Source organism: Rhinolophus ferrumequinum, chromosome 6 (genome assembly GCF_004115265.2).
Source record: "Rhinolophus ferrumequinum isolate MPI-CBG mRhiFer1 chromosome 6, mRhiFer1_v1.p, whole genome shotgun sequence".
NCBI lineage: Eukaryota > Metazoa > Chordata > Mammalia > Chiroptera > Rhinolophidae > Rhinolophus > Rhinolophus ferrumequinum.
In genome coordinates this window covers 69,858,453-69,875,576 of record NC_046289.1, presented here as the reverse complement: position 1 = coordinate 69,875,576, position 17,124 = coordinate 69,858,453, and the positions used below count along the sequence as shown (strand labels likewise).

The window sequence follows — 17,124 nt, the reverse complement described above, 5'->3', positions numbered from 1 at the left end:
GGTTTGGAGAACGTTGTTCAACCTTTGCTCCTCGATTTCCTCATCTGTAAAGTGGGCCTTGATATGACAGGATCTACTTTGTAAGTGTGATGTGAGGTTGGCCTGAGTTAATCTGTGTAGAGTGCTTAGAGCAGTTCCTGAAAAATCGTATTCAGTGTTACCTATACCCATATATAATTAAGAGAATCTCAGTCAATGAAGAACTGCAAAGGTTACTACATGCCTCCATGGTAGTGAGATCATCTTGAATTCTGCCCTGGGTGTATTGGAAGATACAACTCTGTAATTGTGCCTGGCAGAAAGGCTGTTTTGTTGTTTTGAACTGATCAGAAAGGAAGGTTCGTGAAACAGAGGGTGTCCTTACCAATTAGACTAAGTACTTGACTAGAAAGAGCTTTATTTTTATGGAGGGAAGTTTCTTAATGAATTTTTCCCTGGAACGTTGAATGCTTTTTCCTTTTCCTTTTTCTGTCATTCTATATAATGTACTATTTTCCTATAAGACATTTTCTGGGCATCTTTTTTTCTTTTTCCTTCCTCCCTTCTTCCCTTCCTTTCTTCCTTCCTTCCTATTTGAATTCATTTGTTAATTTCCATTGGGGCTAATGTGGCTTCAAAGAGGTCTGCCCTTTTCAAGCCCTGATATTCAAAATCTCCATTCCTTTTCTTCCCCGCCCCCCCCCCTCATACATTGATAGAGTCCCAGAGCTACTGAATACCAGGGTCAAGTGCTTTTTTTTAACAAACAAAGTCATCCTTCCTCCTCTTGAATTGAGAACTCTTCCTCATCACCCTCACCCCCAAAGAGACAGGGAGGGTTTGCCTGGGTCCACTACACGGCATTTGCAAACTCAAAAAATGTGGGGGAGGGACTCTCCTGGAAGGCATTTGGAAACCCCCAACCTAACTTTGACTCATTATTTTGTAACCTTTATATTGTCAGCATTCTTTTGTGAACCCTCAAATTGAGCGTTCTACTAGTGAGGGCATTCACTTCCTTCCTCTGCATGCTGCCCAGAGATTCTATTTTGTCATCCTTGCCAGCAATGAGGGTGTGTTTTCTTGCCAACTGCCACACTGGGACTGTTGGTAAAACTGTTTGTTTAAGGAGGAGATGAATCAAGATTTACTGGGTGTTAACTTTGTAATGATCTCCTTTATCGATCAGTTAATTAGTCATAGTCTGTCACTCCCTTACAGGTACAAATGACACAAAATGAATCATTACACCTATATCTATATAGATGTAATTTCTATATGGAATGTAGATGTTATTCCCAAGGGATATCTGTTTTGCAAGAACATTCCTTTGTCTACTTCGTAGAGGATGCGAATTGATTAAGGTTTAGCTATCAATCTTCACGTGGGTTAGGACTCAACATTTATACAAGACTCCAACTTACTCAATTGCCTTATTCTTATTTCACGAATCTAGAGGCTCTCTTGCACCTGTATAATATTCTTTACTTGATATATGAGAAAATTAATATAACCAGAGTGATTTTTTTATATATATTGTAATATTAGGTATACATAAAGACATAGCATAAAACACAGAGGTTAAAACAATAACTTTTCATCGAACATCCGTATGACACCACCTTACTCAGTCATAACCCAACTCAATTCCTCTTGACCTGAGTGCCACTTATTATACTGATTTTTGTTAATATCAATTGCTTTTCTTTTACAGTTTATTTTTATGTGTACCTAGGATTAGGATTGTTGGGTAAGTAGTATGAGGATCTTCAACTTTATTAGAAAATGCCAAACATCTTCCCTAGTGATTGTACCAATTTGCACTCCTACCACTCATGTATGACAGTTTCCATTGCTCTACATCTTCAACACTCAGTTTTGTCAGACTTTAAGTATCCCTGCTTACTAATAAGAATGAGCACCTTTTAATGTATTTATCTGTTATTTATATGTCTTCTTTTTAGAGTGCCTATTGACATTTTTGGCTTATTTATCGTTTTCTATAATTTTGTAGGAATTACTGACATATATCTCTATCTATATATAGATATAGATAGATATATTTACATATCTATCTACATATAGCTATATCTATATCTATATCTATCTATATCTATATATCTATAGATATAGATTTTTTTTATAGTACATCTTTGATTACTTGTTTCAAGTATATTCCCCCATTCCATGACTTGTCTTTTCCCTCTGTTTATGATGTATTTTGGTGAAAAGTAGTTCTTAATTTTAATGTAGTGAAATTTGTTTTCTCTTCTTTATGTGTAATACAGTTTGAATCGTAAGTCCTTTCCTATCCTGAGGTTTAAAAAAATATGCTGTATTCTTATAAAATATTTATAGTTTAGTTTTTTACAATTTAGCTCTTACTTGACTTAGTATCGATTATTACATGGTATAAAGTTGGGGTCCAGTTTCATGTTTTTCCACACAATTCCAACCTATAGTTACTGAACAGACCATTTTTAGTGGAAACGGAGATATCCCATGCAACTTCTGTGATCATGAATTCATAGTTCCTGGATTCTCTAGTCTGTTCTATTAGTCTATTTGTAATCTGTATGTCAGTCGCACACTACTATGTGGTGATAATTAAAAATAATTCTTCTTAGGTGTAAGGCAAGTTGTCTTATCTTTTATTTATTTTTTCAAGAGTTTCTTGGCTCTTACTGGCTTTTTGCACTTCTGTGCGTGAATATACATTTTAGAACAAGCTCCTTAATTTCAAACAAAACCAAAACCTTTAGAAATGTTGAATGGGATTTCATTGAATCTATAGATCAATTTGAAGATACAGTTAATTAGTCATAACTGTATCTGTCACTCCCTTACAGGTACAAATGACACAAAATGAATCATTTCAAAACATATTCTGTGTAATTTCTATATGGAATGTACATGTTATTCCAAAGGGATATCTGTTTTGCAAGAAGGTTGCATCTTTACAATATTGAACCTTACCAAAAACATGGCTTTCTCACTATCTATCTGTGTCTTTCTTTGTAATATATTTCAGTATAGTGTTTTCAGTTTCTCATGAGGTCTTAAATATTTTTGTTAAGGTTCTTTCTAAGTACTTTGTACTTTTAGGGTTACCATAAATGTTATCTTCAGTTTTCTTTTTAAACTGTTGCTGGTATCAGGATTTTTGTATACTGATTTTATATCTAGCCACCCTACTAAACTCACATATTAATTATAATATTTTATCTACAGGATCTTTTGGCTTTTTATAAATATATAATTGCTTTTTGCCCCCTTTATTGTGTGTGTGTGTGTGTGTGTGTGTGTGTGTGATGTGTATGTGATGTGTTCATAAGCATGTTTGTTTTCTTTTTTCTTGTCCTGTTGTGTCTGCTAGTACCCTTAGGAAAATGATGAATAGAAGTGGTAGTAAGAGGTATTCTTGTGTTACGCTGCATCTCCTAGGGAACACATTTAAAAGTATAATATTTGATGTAGATTTGTAAAAATTAATATACTATAGAATTAACTTTTTTTCTTTTTGTTGTACAATTCTGTAAGTTTTAACCCATGTATAGAGTCATGTAACTACCACCATAATCAGGATAAAAAATAGTTATATAACCCCAAAAAATTCCTTTATGTGCTTCCCTTTTGTAGTCTAATCTTCCCTGGTCTCTAACCTCTAGTCACTACTGATCTGATCTGTTCTTCTTCATCCCTATGGTTTTGTCTTTTCCAGAATGTCATATACATGGGATTAAACATAGTCAGCCTTCTGAGACTGGTCTCCTTCACTCTGCTTACTGCCTTTGAAATTCGTCTATGTTGATGTGTGTATCAGTAGTTCATTCCTTTTATTGCTGAGTAGTGTTCTATGCTATGGATACACCACAGTTCATACGTTCACCCATTGATTATGTATGTTTTCTGGCTCTGCAGCTTACTCAGCTTTCTATCAGTTTCCTCATCTTTAATGAGGAAAATGTCCCTATACCATAGGGTTATTGTAGGGATGAAGTTACACATCTGAAGTACTTAGGTAACGCCTGGTATTTAATAAGTGCTCAACAAATACAATTCATTATCATTGTCCCCAATATTAGTAAAGATTTTGAGGTAGAAAAGATCTTGACAAATTCAAGCAACAGCAAGAAAGCCAGTGTGCTAGGAGTGTAATGAGCAAGGGGAAGATGGAGAGAGGCCATGGAGGGCCTCTGGGGCTGCAGTAGGGATTTTTAATTTCACTCTTTGCAGTGGATAGCCAGGGATGAGACATGTCTCTGGTTCATGGCTTTAACAGATCATTCAGGCTGCTACTGTGAGGAGAATGGGTGTTGGTGGTGGTAAGAGTGAAAGCAGGTAACCTTTTCAGGTTACTGCAGAGGTCCAGAGAAAAGATGGTGGTGGCTTGGACTATAGTCGTGGTTGTGGAATGGTGAGAAGTGATTTGATTCAAGATATGGTTTGGATGTAGAACCCACAGAACTTGCTAATGGATTCACAGCTTAGTGGACCACATTCCCCATAAGAGCAGCGGTGTGACTAGTCATAATTACCAATAGCAACACTCCTCTCCTGTTATGGCTTAATCAAAGATTTCCCTTATCTACTTGAATGGAAATCTAAACTCACATGCCTGATTTCTGAAATCCACTTGAAAAAATAGCCTGTCTTTTCATGCATTTTAAAATGACAGCTGCCATTTTTCTTAACAACCAAAACATATTTATAAAAAAAAAATGGCTTATCCCACAAAAAAATGTTATCTCATAGCATTTTGATTTCTGGTTCTCTGCAGCCTGCCTAGTTCTGTGACCCCCCCCCCCCACACACACACTTTGCCATCCTTATGGAAATAAAGTTGTTATAGCTGCTTCATGCTTAACCAGAGGGATAGGAGTTTTAATAGTTGGCTGGAGTTCCTGTGTACTCTTGGGACCTATTGTTGGAATAAACGTTATTAGGCTCAGACTAAAATTGGACAGAAATTTATTTTTGTCCTCCTTTTAACCTCTACTCATTTTAGATTCTCTCATCCAAATGACAAATGGTCTTGACTTTCTTGAGTGATCTAAAAATTAAAATCAACTCTGGGTACTTGCTTAGCCTTACATTCAAATGGAGATATTTTGGGGGTGGGAGGGTGGGGGGACAGTGTTAAAAATGGAATTCTCTTATGTCACATAGAAGGTTTTCTTTTATTTCCTGTGTGTCTGCTCTAAACCTGTGTATATTTGTTCTCTGTGGGGCCTTAACCTCCAACTCCTCCTTAAAGACAAATGTCTGGCCCAGTCTTTATCTAGAACACTCATCATACCTTTTTTTTTTTTTAACCCTATCTTATCTGCCCAATTGGGGCATTCTTAATAATTCAAGGTTTGCTAAATGGAAGGAAATCCTTCCTTCCTGAGCTACTTGTCTTGTCCCACTTTTCAGCATCTCTTGTCAAGTTAACATCAAACTGTGCCATTTATTTACTCGGTTTACTTGTAGAAGCACCTCTGGAATCTTGGGGATGCTCACTTTCAATTTTGTGCATAATTTTGTGCTTCTTTGCTAATTGGCTTCTTTTGTGATCTTACAGAATATCAAGCTGCCATTTTACACTTGAAGAGGGAGCACAAAGAAGAAATTGAAAACCTGCAGGTATATCTCTTTGATTCTATTGAACTCATTCTGCAGGCTGATTCTTAGTTTTCTCATGTGTTGAATACTGCCCCTTTGAAGGCATATGTACCTAGACAGCACCTGCAGCTTGCTCCTGCCAGTGGGCACTGGATCTGTCCCAGGGATGAAAGCCTTGGACTCTTGTTTTTAACAGAACTCAATTCCTGTTTTTCAAAAATACCACAAATGCTTCAGATTGGGAAAATGATGCAATCGGGAAAAAGGATGGTTTTACTTGTAAAGCAGAAAAGATGGTATTTAGACTTTTGCTGTTTATGAGAAGTACTTACCTAGTCATTTTTCGTATGCACAGTATGAGTTATTTTGTTTGGCTCACTTCCATCCATGTGTTTGTATTTATCTGTTAGCACATGCCTGTGATATGATGCCATGCAGATGAAGGCACTTAAGGAAGTGACCCTCCCTAGAAGGAGGAGGTGTGTTGAGCCATCCGTTCCCTATCCCCAAGGAGTGCTTGGGAATTGCTGACTGGACCCTCTTTGGGGAAACCCAGAAAGATTCAGCCATCATTTCCTTCATCCCACCATCTAATTTGTCATCCCCTTTTGTTTGGTATTTGCATGCAGTGCCTGTAACAGGAAATTTCAGGATCTTAATTTCAAATCTGTAAATATTGGATGAGACACTGATTCTAGTTTAATGCCGGCTGAGGTGACTCCGTACCTCAAGAGAGGACAAGAGCAAAATTTAAATAAAACCTGGTGCTTTGTGTTGACTGGTTACTTTCTAATTTACTAAACTTGTGGATCAAATATTCTTGTTTTCAATACATGATAATGTGCTTTTGAAATAAGTGAGACAGTGTATTGGATAATACACAAAGCCATTGAAAATAGCAAAAAGATCATTAAATACGCTGTATAGTGTATGAATTCAAGCCACCCCCATCCAGGTTGGTTTAAGTAGTTCGAAAGAAACAAAAAAAGTGGAAAAGTACCTCTGCCTCCTAGGGGAAAAAGAGAGGTGGAGGCCCTTATCTCCTTTGTTGCGAAACGCTCTACAGAGACCTCTCTTTCTTTATCTTTGTTCTGATGTGCAAAAAGATTCTCAACTGTCTCAGAGGAACTGAAATGGGGATTAATTTAAGAAACAGATTTCTAACAAGGATAGGTACAGAGGGATTCTGTGAGCAGAAGGTTTATGTAACAGCTCAGTTTTAAGAGTTAACACTAGCTTTTCCCAAGTTGTAGACCAGCCCTGTTGAGGGCTTTGAGACCTAAATAATCTTCATGGCAACAGCAGGCACTTACAATTTTTGAGTTCTTACTTTGTGCTGGGTATTGTTTTAGGTGTATTGCATATACTGTTTCATGTCATCTCCATGGAAGTCCTATGATCTTACATATCAAGCTAAGGAAAGGTTGGAGAAGGGAATGAAGAATAAACAGAAAGGAGAAAAGTATATTGGGATCATGATTTCAATTTATAATAAAGGTTAGACGAAGATATGATGGACAATACTAAAGGTTAAAACATATGCCTAATTGTATCTTAAGTGTTCTTTAAGTAGCTTTGAAAGAATTATCTGTTTTTTTAATGCTATTAGTAAACTTAAAAAAGAATTTGCCCCATGCTTATGATTTATACCTCTATTTATAATTGCTGGAACCCCGTGGCTATGCCCCACTACTGCCCTCAGGACAGGGCAGCGTACCCAGTCTATACACTTAACTGTAGTTAAGATCTGTTTCAGCAGTCACGGACTGACAGCCCTCCATAGGAAACTGGCAACTCTTATTCTAGAGAAGTGTTTTGCTAGCAAATAGCATTGTGAAGATTGAATTCGGAATAACTATTTTAAAATATGGAGAGATTTCTAGCTGCTTCTTTAAAAACTATGGCAAGTCTGGCTCCCGTGGGCCTAGTCTCCTGTATGACTTCAGCCAGCAGGATTTGAGGAGCAGGGATCTGCTTCAACTGGGACACATGTGCTCTAGGTTGCCATTGTCCCCACCCTGGGCCATTTCACTTGCCTGGCTCCTCCTTGATGCTTTAATTAACCCTGGTTGTCTAGTAGATGTAGAAAATAAAACAACTAGACTGCCAGCAACACCAACTAGTCAGAAGAGATGCAGCCCATAAAACAGGCAGTAACCTAGCCTGGACCTGCTTGTGGGCATTCACTGAGTATCATCTCTACCTGTTTTATTTCACAAAGTAACACAGTCACATCTATTGTCGCAGAACTAGTGGAAGATAATGGGTGGGAGAGTTGCTCTTTCAGTGCTCGTTTCTTACAGGTGATTTCCATCGGCAGCCTTCAGTTGCCTGTTCGATTTTCTTCTCCACTTACAGATCATGGACACTTCAGATGTATTTCAGGACTTCTTCAACATGCCTTTCTAGAATAAGAAAGATCTCATGCTTAAAGTACACAGGAAAAGTGATTGATCCTGTCACCATATACAAAAATTTATATGTAGCACATTTAGTTTTTTGGGGATGTTTTCATAGAGTTGAAAGAAAATGCATGATTTGATAAACAGAGAAGCTAAATTCATTTTTCCATTCTGCTTTTGACTATAGGTTTGTAGGGAAGTCACTTAATTGTTCGGTTCCCCCACCTCCACATGGGATCCTTACCACCTAAAATAATTTGGTTGGAGGTTGACGTTTTTAACCCAGAGTCCCAAGGCTCATCGGTGGAAGAGTCTGGAGTTTTTACTCTCTTGCCTGCTCTGTAGAAAGGGTACAGGGCTTGGTCCTTGGACCAGCTTTTCAAAATGTGTAGTGACTTACATACATACTCTCCTTATAGTTCAAAAGCAAAGGTTTATTGGAAAGGTTTATTCATTTATCTGGAAATGAATCCGTTTCCAGAGCTTTATGTTTATATGCCTTGTACACAAAGTCAAAGCACTGGATGACTTTTCTATTCAAGTCTCTGGTAGGAGAGTGGTGGCAGGTCACTTTCCGTGATGTCACTATTTTATGTCACTTGTAATGTAACCACAGCAAAATTGTTTAATTTTGTCCAAGTGGGCCCTTCATTTAGCAGACACTGCCTTGAGAGTTTGTGATTACTTCATGATTCTCAGCATCATTTGGTTCATTTTTCAATTTGGGATAAGTATATGTTACTGACTTCATTTTTGAAAGCTTGACATCTTACCTTTACAAGTTTTCACTTATTTGAGACATTTTTGCCTGTGGTAGCCATTGTACAATTTCATGACTACTGGGTAGAAACATAGTTCAGATCTGCCCTTCTAAAGCGTATGATAAAATTAATTCTCCCATCGTATAACTACAGAATGATTTCTTTGAGATTGCTTAGGAGCAAGGTTTGAAAATCACCATCACAGCTGTCGTACAAAATGTGTGACTGTACAGCTGATCTTTGCCTATTGTAGTTAGAGAATTGGATGCGATATTATTTTATGCATGACGAGAATGTGAAAGAACTCAGGTCTTGGAGTCAGGATTCCGTTGAACTCCTTGTGTTGTGATGTTGGGAAATGAATCAACTTCTCTGGGACTTAGTTTTCTTAGTTTCAGCATCAGTACAATAATAATCATGCTGATGATGATACTTCCCGTCCAGGGTGGTTCAACATGATGCACATCCTGTGGCACATGTTATGTGGCACATGGCTCAGCAAGTGTTACTTCTCATTCCCGTTCCCCTGCACGGATCTCCTCATGATGAGGCAACTTGAGTTTAGAGCGGTCCTCAGGCTCTTTTGGTTGAGGACTTCCTTGGGACATTGGACTTATTTTTTTAGGGTGATTTTTACATCATCTTCCAGCTGTTCACCTGCCTCTGTGCTCTCTTTCAGTGTAGTCTAAAGCAGGTTTACTGAAGCTTGTTCCACTGAACAGTGAGCCTCTGAAATGCTCCTTGACAAAAAGATTTCACGGTCAAATAAGTTTGAGAAATAGCTGGTTCCCCTGTTAGGACTTTACCATGTATAGAGAGGAAGTATAAGGCAGAGAACTGTGTAACTTGTTTCCTACATAATTCTATTTTCCCCCCAAGTAACCTATTTTCTGGAATACCATTCTGTCAATTCCCATAATCTTATCTCAATGCATAATCCACTTCCTGAGTCCAAGTTAAAATCTTTGAATGGTTTCAGCCCCATTTGCATGCCACCAAGGTCCTGCTTATTAATCTGCAGAGCGTAGGCACCCGGGAGGGAGCAATGACTTTTGTTGTTATATCTATTTTTTTTATGAAAATTTATTGGGGTGACAGTGGTCAACAAAACTACATAAGTTGCAAGTGTACAATTCTATAATACATCATCTATAAATCCCATTATGTGTTCACCACCCAAAGTCAGTTCTCCTTCCATCACCGTATATTTGATCACTACATCTTTTAAAGTACCTACCAAAGTGCATCGCACATATCTGATACATAAATGTTTCTTATATGACAACCTATGATTGAAAAATAATAGTGCCTAACTTCTAATAAAATCTCTACTGTGTGCCAACCTCTTTTCCAGTCATTTAGCATAGTATTATAAAGAGTAAATAGAGAAATATAAGCAAAGTAATAGATCCCTCCCATTTTACAGAGGATAAAACGTGAGGCTTTCAAAGATTGACTTGTCAGAAGTCCTAGACTAGTTAGAAGGGAACCGAATTTGAATCCACCTTGATCTGTCTGACTTTGAAGCCAAACCTCTTTCCGATAATCAATGCAGCATTAATGTAAAGAACATTAGATTTAGAATCAGAAGATTCGGATTCTTAGGTCTTAGTTTTGGCATGACGCACAACATGAACTTCAGGCAATGCTTTGGGGCTCAATTTCCTAATTTCTGAAATGAGGGACCAGGCTATATAATCTCTAATAGCACCTTTGGGGAAAAAAAAGGTTTCAATTATCCACCACATTGTGCTTTCAGCTTTAGAGATATTTAACTTAGAATCTCTAAATCCTTATTATTTACACACCCCTACTTCTTTTCTTGCAGTTTCTTCTATAGGTTCTCCTTTCCAACCAGAGGTCTTTTCTCAGTTCTCCTTGCCTCTGTGGAGCACTGCATTCAGGTTTTCAGTCATAGTGTGAATGAAGCAGAGTCTAGTGCTTTTCCAGATGCCGGACTCAGTGGAGGGAGGCAGCACTTAGAACAGGTTAACGACACATCTATAGGGGGTCCAGTTCTTTGTGACAGGAGGGAAGATTTCACATAGGATGGGCAGGACTTCTTTGGCTCTCTGCTTCCTCAATTTTGAAAGTTGGAAAAAAAATATGCATACCCCTTGTCTGGCTTTTGAGCAGCTTTGTGTAATTGAAGAATATTGTTTTTGACCAGCATTTTAAGCAGTTTGGAAGTAGGTGCCATGGAAATGACAGATTGTTTTTATCTGTTTTTAACTAATGTTCTTTGGGGTGTGGGATAGAAGAAAAAGGACCAGCCAACAATGACATTTCCTTTTCAGGAACCTTTTCTTTTACTCCATTCATCACATGCTTCACCCTTAACTGAGGGGGAAGTTTACTGAGCAGTGGCCTTTGGCAGGCCCCTGATCATTGTGCAATGCAGTCAGTTTTCTAACATGATCACTCCCTCTGTGAAATGATCCAGGGATGGAGGCCAAGGTGGAAATTAACTTACGCTGTACCTTGCTGTCCCCAAGAGAACCAAATGATATGTTGGCCTCCATTAAGAGAAACTTGTAGATTTCCGTACTTTTTCTATCTCCAACCCACCCCTCTGGTCCATTTCTAATAGTATACACATTGCTGTTAAAATTGAGTACGGACTACATGAGCTGATACAGCTAAATTTATAAAGACACATAAATCCTGAGCCTTTTCCATTTGTTATGTTCTTTTCTATCAACACAATACATTTAAGTCTGTTAATTCTTAGAGATTGCTGTGAAGAAAAGGGAGTAATTTGTAGACCAATAAACAAAACTTTCACAAAGATGAAATATGATGATTTCATCAAACCCTTATGATATTCCCCCAAGTACTGATATTAGTATAATTCATTACTGAGATGCCAAGTAATGAAAGTAATGAAACGCCAAGTAATGAAAGAAGAAAAAATTTTAAATGTTGAGAAATATTTTAATTCATTGTTTCATTATGGATGTATAATATAACATTATGAGTTTAGTAGTTTCCTGGTTTCCTGGTGTTGAGATACCTTTTAGACCACTGGCTACCTAGAAGCCTACAGCTATATTTGGAGTTGAATTTTGATGGAAAATACAGAGCAATTAATTCCCTAGCTGACTTAGCAGCCCAGGAACCCTTGTCTCAACCTGCAGGATGCTGTCTTGCCCCCCATAATTCAGATATTATGGTTGCTGATGGAGACTCTGGTTGTAGAACAAGGAATATGTGTCTTACTCATTTGTATCATGGAAGCTGATGCCAGTTTTGTACGCCTCTTTCATGTGCCATCAGCTCCAATCATCCTTACTGAATCTTAAACTCTACACATGAGTCACTCACGTGGACCAAGATAGTTTTTCTTTTTTCCATAGTTTTTTAGGTTACGCAATAGGCGAGGATTGGAACAGGTGGCTTTTTGAATGTTGGCCTCTGCTCTTTTGACTCTTCATGAGATAGGAGGAAGTAAGGTCTGTTAGAGCCTGTGGGGAGTGCTTCCTTTTCTCCAGATTATTCTGTCTCACTCACTAATTCTGAGTTTTGCATAATCCTCTACCATAGGATGAATAATAGGTTATTCAGCGATAAGTAAGAGTGTAGGCCTAGGTGCTCTAAGTTTCCTTCCTGTTCTAAAGTTCTGTTACTGTTGGTCTGGGCAGAGTGGTCCTGTGTGTCTGCCCCATCTCAACCCCAAAGTCTTCCAGGTCCCCTTTGCCCACATTAGCTACAACAGTGCTAGGAAACTAGCCCAAAATGTCATGAATAGTTGTTAAATGATTTTAGTGGACCTTGGAAATTCCTTCATGACTCAGTATTTTGGTAGAAGGCTATTTTGGAGGCAGTCTTGGGAGAGCCATAGAGTTCTTAAATTTGTGACACCATCAAACGCAACTCAAAGTTTGGTCAGCAGTGTCATTTAAAAAGTCCTATTTGAAGGGAATAACACTAATGGAGCTTCCAGGAATAAGACATTTTGTGACGGTTACTTTAGATACATGGAGACAGAAAGCCATCCTGTGGTGTGTACCATAGGAATCCTGTGAGTGCCACACTTAGAGAGCGGTTAAGGAAAACTAGGTCTTCATTTAATTCCTGTTCCAGTGTGGTAAAACGTCATAAGTAGAGGATGAAGAAAACCATTCGACCCTTTCAGAGAAACCAGCATCTTCAACAGAAGAAAACTGTTTGGAATTTCAAGAAAATTTTAAACACATAAACAGTGAATTTGAAGAAAGTACATATTTGAAAAATACCTTCAAGAATATCAATGCATGTGAATCTGAATCACTTGATACTGGGTCTTGCAGTCATCTCAAAAATGACATTGTGAGTGAGAATCTTCCCAAACAGGATTAAACAAAGAGAAAGCAAAGAAGCAGATTCAGGAGAAAGAAGACCTTCTTTGGAGGCTAAAATTAGTCAAAATGTAGACATCAAAGAAGGACCTGTCTAATTCATTGCAGCTGTAATAAGGAAGTGGAGGAGCTGTAGCCAGTGGTTGCTTTAGGAGTTGCAGTCAGCCATGTCTGAGGAGAACAACAAACTCAGCCTTATTCAGTTGATAGACCACTATGGGTTGGATGATAAACTGCTACACTATAACAGAAATGAAGAAGAAGTTTTAGGTGTTTAATTCATATTTTTTTCCTTCAGAATATCTCTGAGAAATATCATTTCTCAAATATATTTGAGAATGGCAGCTTAAGAGATATTTACTACATTTTAAAAGGAATACATAAACCATCAGGGCTTAGACTTAGAGAGGTATCTTGATGAACATCAATTTCAGGTACTCTGTTATGTAAATGTAAACTAAGTCCTAACGTGAAAATTTCTTATTGGGGATAAATTTGCCAAAGAAAATTTTACATTAAAAAAAATGTGAAAAAAATTTTAAATCATGTTTTAAAAAATAATTTGCGCAGTTCTGGAAATTGTAATACATTTTTTTTTTTGTTTCTTGTGGTTAAAAAAAAAAGTTTTATTTTAAATGTTAAAAAAAAATAGTCCAATCTGGTGAATGTCTAAACCTAAACTGGTCAAAGAAATGCTCGCCTCAATCATAAGTTTATGAACCTCCTTCATTCTGCTAAGCACATATTTCCATCTGGATGGTCTAGCAGGTAATTAAACTCCTATGTCCAAACAAAAGTCATATTTGAATAATTTTAAATGAGCACATATGTTCTAATTTGCCACAACACTTCCCCACATTTCCTGTTGTCTTACATCCGGGATCCTTTGTTTGTTTATGCTGATTGCCCGGCACTGTAGAAGTCTGAATTGGTGACTCTGGTATGGAGCATGGAAAGGCTGCGTGAGAACGTCCTCATTCACTCTCCACGGCTTCAGGAGAACTAAGCAAAAGTCCCTTGAGCTTTTCAACCTTTGTGGACTTTTACGTAATATTATCACAACCACTTTTCTGGTGAGAAACTGAAGCTCAGAAAGGTTTAAATGGTTCAAGACACACATCCAGTAGGTAGCTGAGATAAGATTCAAACTCAAGGGGAAAAAAAAAAAAGATTCAAACTCAAGGAAGATTCCACATCTGTGTTTCTACTCAGCTGTTCTGCCTACAGTTATGTTGAGTTTCTTTCAACAAATGGTTAGCTGACTTCATTAGATAGGTTCATTCTTTTCCTTTTTCTTTTTCTTCCTTCTTCCTGTCCTTCCCTTGAAAGGGCTATTGGTGGATAGAGAGGGCAGCAGTGTTCGAAGGGTGAGCGAAAGAAGAGCTCGGCAAAAAGTTGTGTATGGTCTAAGTTATAGGACATTTTTAGGAAGGAGTACGAAGAAAAGTTTTGCTTGATTTTAGAGTTTAAATGCTGAGTGCTCTGCTTTCTTACTTACCTGGAGATGGTTATAAATATAGTCATTTATTGAGTACGAAGTACCAACTCTGCCAGGTACATTGCTTGGTGCTTCATATACATAATTTCTAATCAATTGAGACTCAGAGAAGTAAAGTGCAATCCTGAGTTTTCACAGCTGGTTAGTGTGATGGCAACATTTACTAACCAGGTCTGTCCGGTTTCTAAATCTGCTCCATTTCCACAGTCACCTTCTCAACTGATTTGATTTACTTTCTTTAGTATTCTAAAAGTTAGTTTTCTAACTTTTCGTTTACCCTCTTCCCCTCATTCTGTGGCAAAGACCTCTATAGATTATCTGGTATTCTTACCCTATACAAGCTCCTTATATGATAAAAAACAATGGGGACATTTGTGTGCTGTTGAGAAAGAGATAAATAGCAACAGAGTCCTCTTACTTCACTGACTTTAGAAATGACAAGCTGTTCTTCCTACCTAAGTACAGAAGAAAGGAGCAGGTAGAAGATGTCTCTCTTCAGCTTCATTTCTCACAACTGGTCCTGAGCCTCTAGTATTTGTTACCATAATTGTGATATTTGCGTATATTCATCTTAGAGATTTGAAACCTGAGTCTCAGAGAAATCAATTTCTGAGACCATAAATTAAGTAAGAAAATACTGAGGCAAAACTTCTGTGCATCTTGCCAGCTCCTTACTTCTTTGATGTTTGCAGTTTAAACATGGAAGTTCTTTAGCTGTTCTTAAATCTTATCTCCAGCAGAGCTGCCAACATGACTGATTCCTTAAGTAGATGGGATGATGTGGTTGTTCCCTACCCTATCACCTATTTGTAGGATGTACCCCTGTGTGATAAACGGCACCTGTTGTCTCTTCTAACAAGTCCAACTCCATGTGGGCTTTGGAATCCATAATGTGGATTTATTGTGTGTTTGTGTGTGCATATGTGTGCACGTGTGCATGCTTTGACCATTTTACTGCAACGTATTCTAGCTTGCTCTGTGTCCTAGTGGAGGCATAACAACAATAATAGCTGATATTTATTGATTTATATTTGAGGATTAATTGAGTTCTTACACCAACCCTTCAAGGTGGCTCTCTTAACGTCTACATTAAACTGTTTCTGGAAGTTCTTACACCTCGAAGGCCTTTGCCTAGAGAGTATTCATGACATGACCTTGTTTCTGGACTGGATCTATATTCTTGGATAGAATATCAGTCCTTAAAAGTGATGGACCTTAGGAGCAGAATATGCTGAAGGATGAACCTATGTAATGAAGTCAGCTAGCCATTCGTTGGAAAAAAATGCAACGTAACTATAGGCACAACAGCTGAGTAGAAACACAGATGTGGAATCTGCCTTAAGTTTAAATCCTATCTCCACTACCTATTGGATGTGTGTCTTGAACAAATTACTTCAACCTTTCTGGGCTTTAGTTTCTCACTTGAAAAGTGGTCATGATGATATTATAACTTGGTTGATAAGACTCTGACTGCAAGTATTGTGATAAATATGGGACGATAATCAGTAAATGATACAGCATTTAGTTGAAGTCTGTGGCTTTCAAAGAGTATTTTGTGGTGGTAAAGTTCTTCCAGTATTACCCGTGTACCTATATAAAAGAAAAACATTCTGTGATTAGTGTTGCAACTAATGTTCCAAAGAGCATTGTTTTTAACAATTTTGTTATACAAGTGTGATGTTCTCACTTCCATTACTTCCTGTTAATGGCAATATGATGGCTGCCGTGGTTTTGTGAAGGAAACATCTGAATATGTAAAAGAACCCCAAGAGTTTTAGCATAGATTTGAGAGGTGTAAGTAAGACGTTGCATTTCAAAATTATTTTTGCTATAAAAATTAACTTCCTAAAGTATAATTTTAAATATTTAACAGTTTATCTTTTTTTAATGAAACACTGATTGAGGGCTTGTCAAATATAAGAGATGTGCTAGAAATAAAACATCATTTAATAGTGATGATAACAATAGCTTCTAACATTTATTACATATTAATATATACCGTGCACTATACTTAGCAAATACCCTGGATTATCTTACTGAATGGATTCTAGATTCAGAGGATTTGCTGTTTAGTTAGGAAAATAGGATTTCTACGATGAAGACTAAATAACAACAGGCAGGTTAAACTAAGTATTTAATATTAACTAATATTAGACCATATGCTAATGTGACTGTTAGTATCTTTAAATTATCTACTTTTAATGTAGTTTGTGAATTCCAGACCTTATATCTCAACTAAGAGATTTGTCACGTCTTAGATCTTGTGATTTCCATAGAAAGTGGTAATTTCTTTTACTGTCTCTGGAGGCTGCTGTAGGTGTCTCTGTGATACAATTATGCTTATTTAGTTTCAGTACTCTGTATGGAATGACTCCTATTTGTTGCAAATATGTATAATACACATAATTTGAAGTATTAATTGCGATAAGTATATTGCATATATGTGTGGGTTTGTGTAATAGGTAATCTGGGTGTTTTACAATTATTTTAGAAGCCGTTCCCCAATCTCACCACTGGAGGTCAGCTCGACCCTTTTTCTC

At 37.4% G+C, this 17,124-nt stretch overlaps 1 protein-coding gene across 1 annotated transcript in view; it reads left to right on the top strand.

The window, feature by feature from the left end:
• The window catches only part of FMN1 (formin 1), a 264,605-nt gene that overhangs the window by 37,072 nt on the left and 210,409 nt on the right, over window positions 1-17,124 (top strand). The window contains 1 exon segment of the mRNA XM_033108537.1: window positions 5,546-5,607. Coding sequence (XP_032964428.1) covers window positions 5,546-5,607 — 62 coding nt within the window.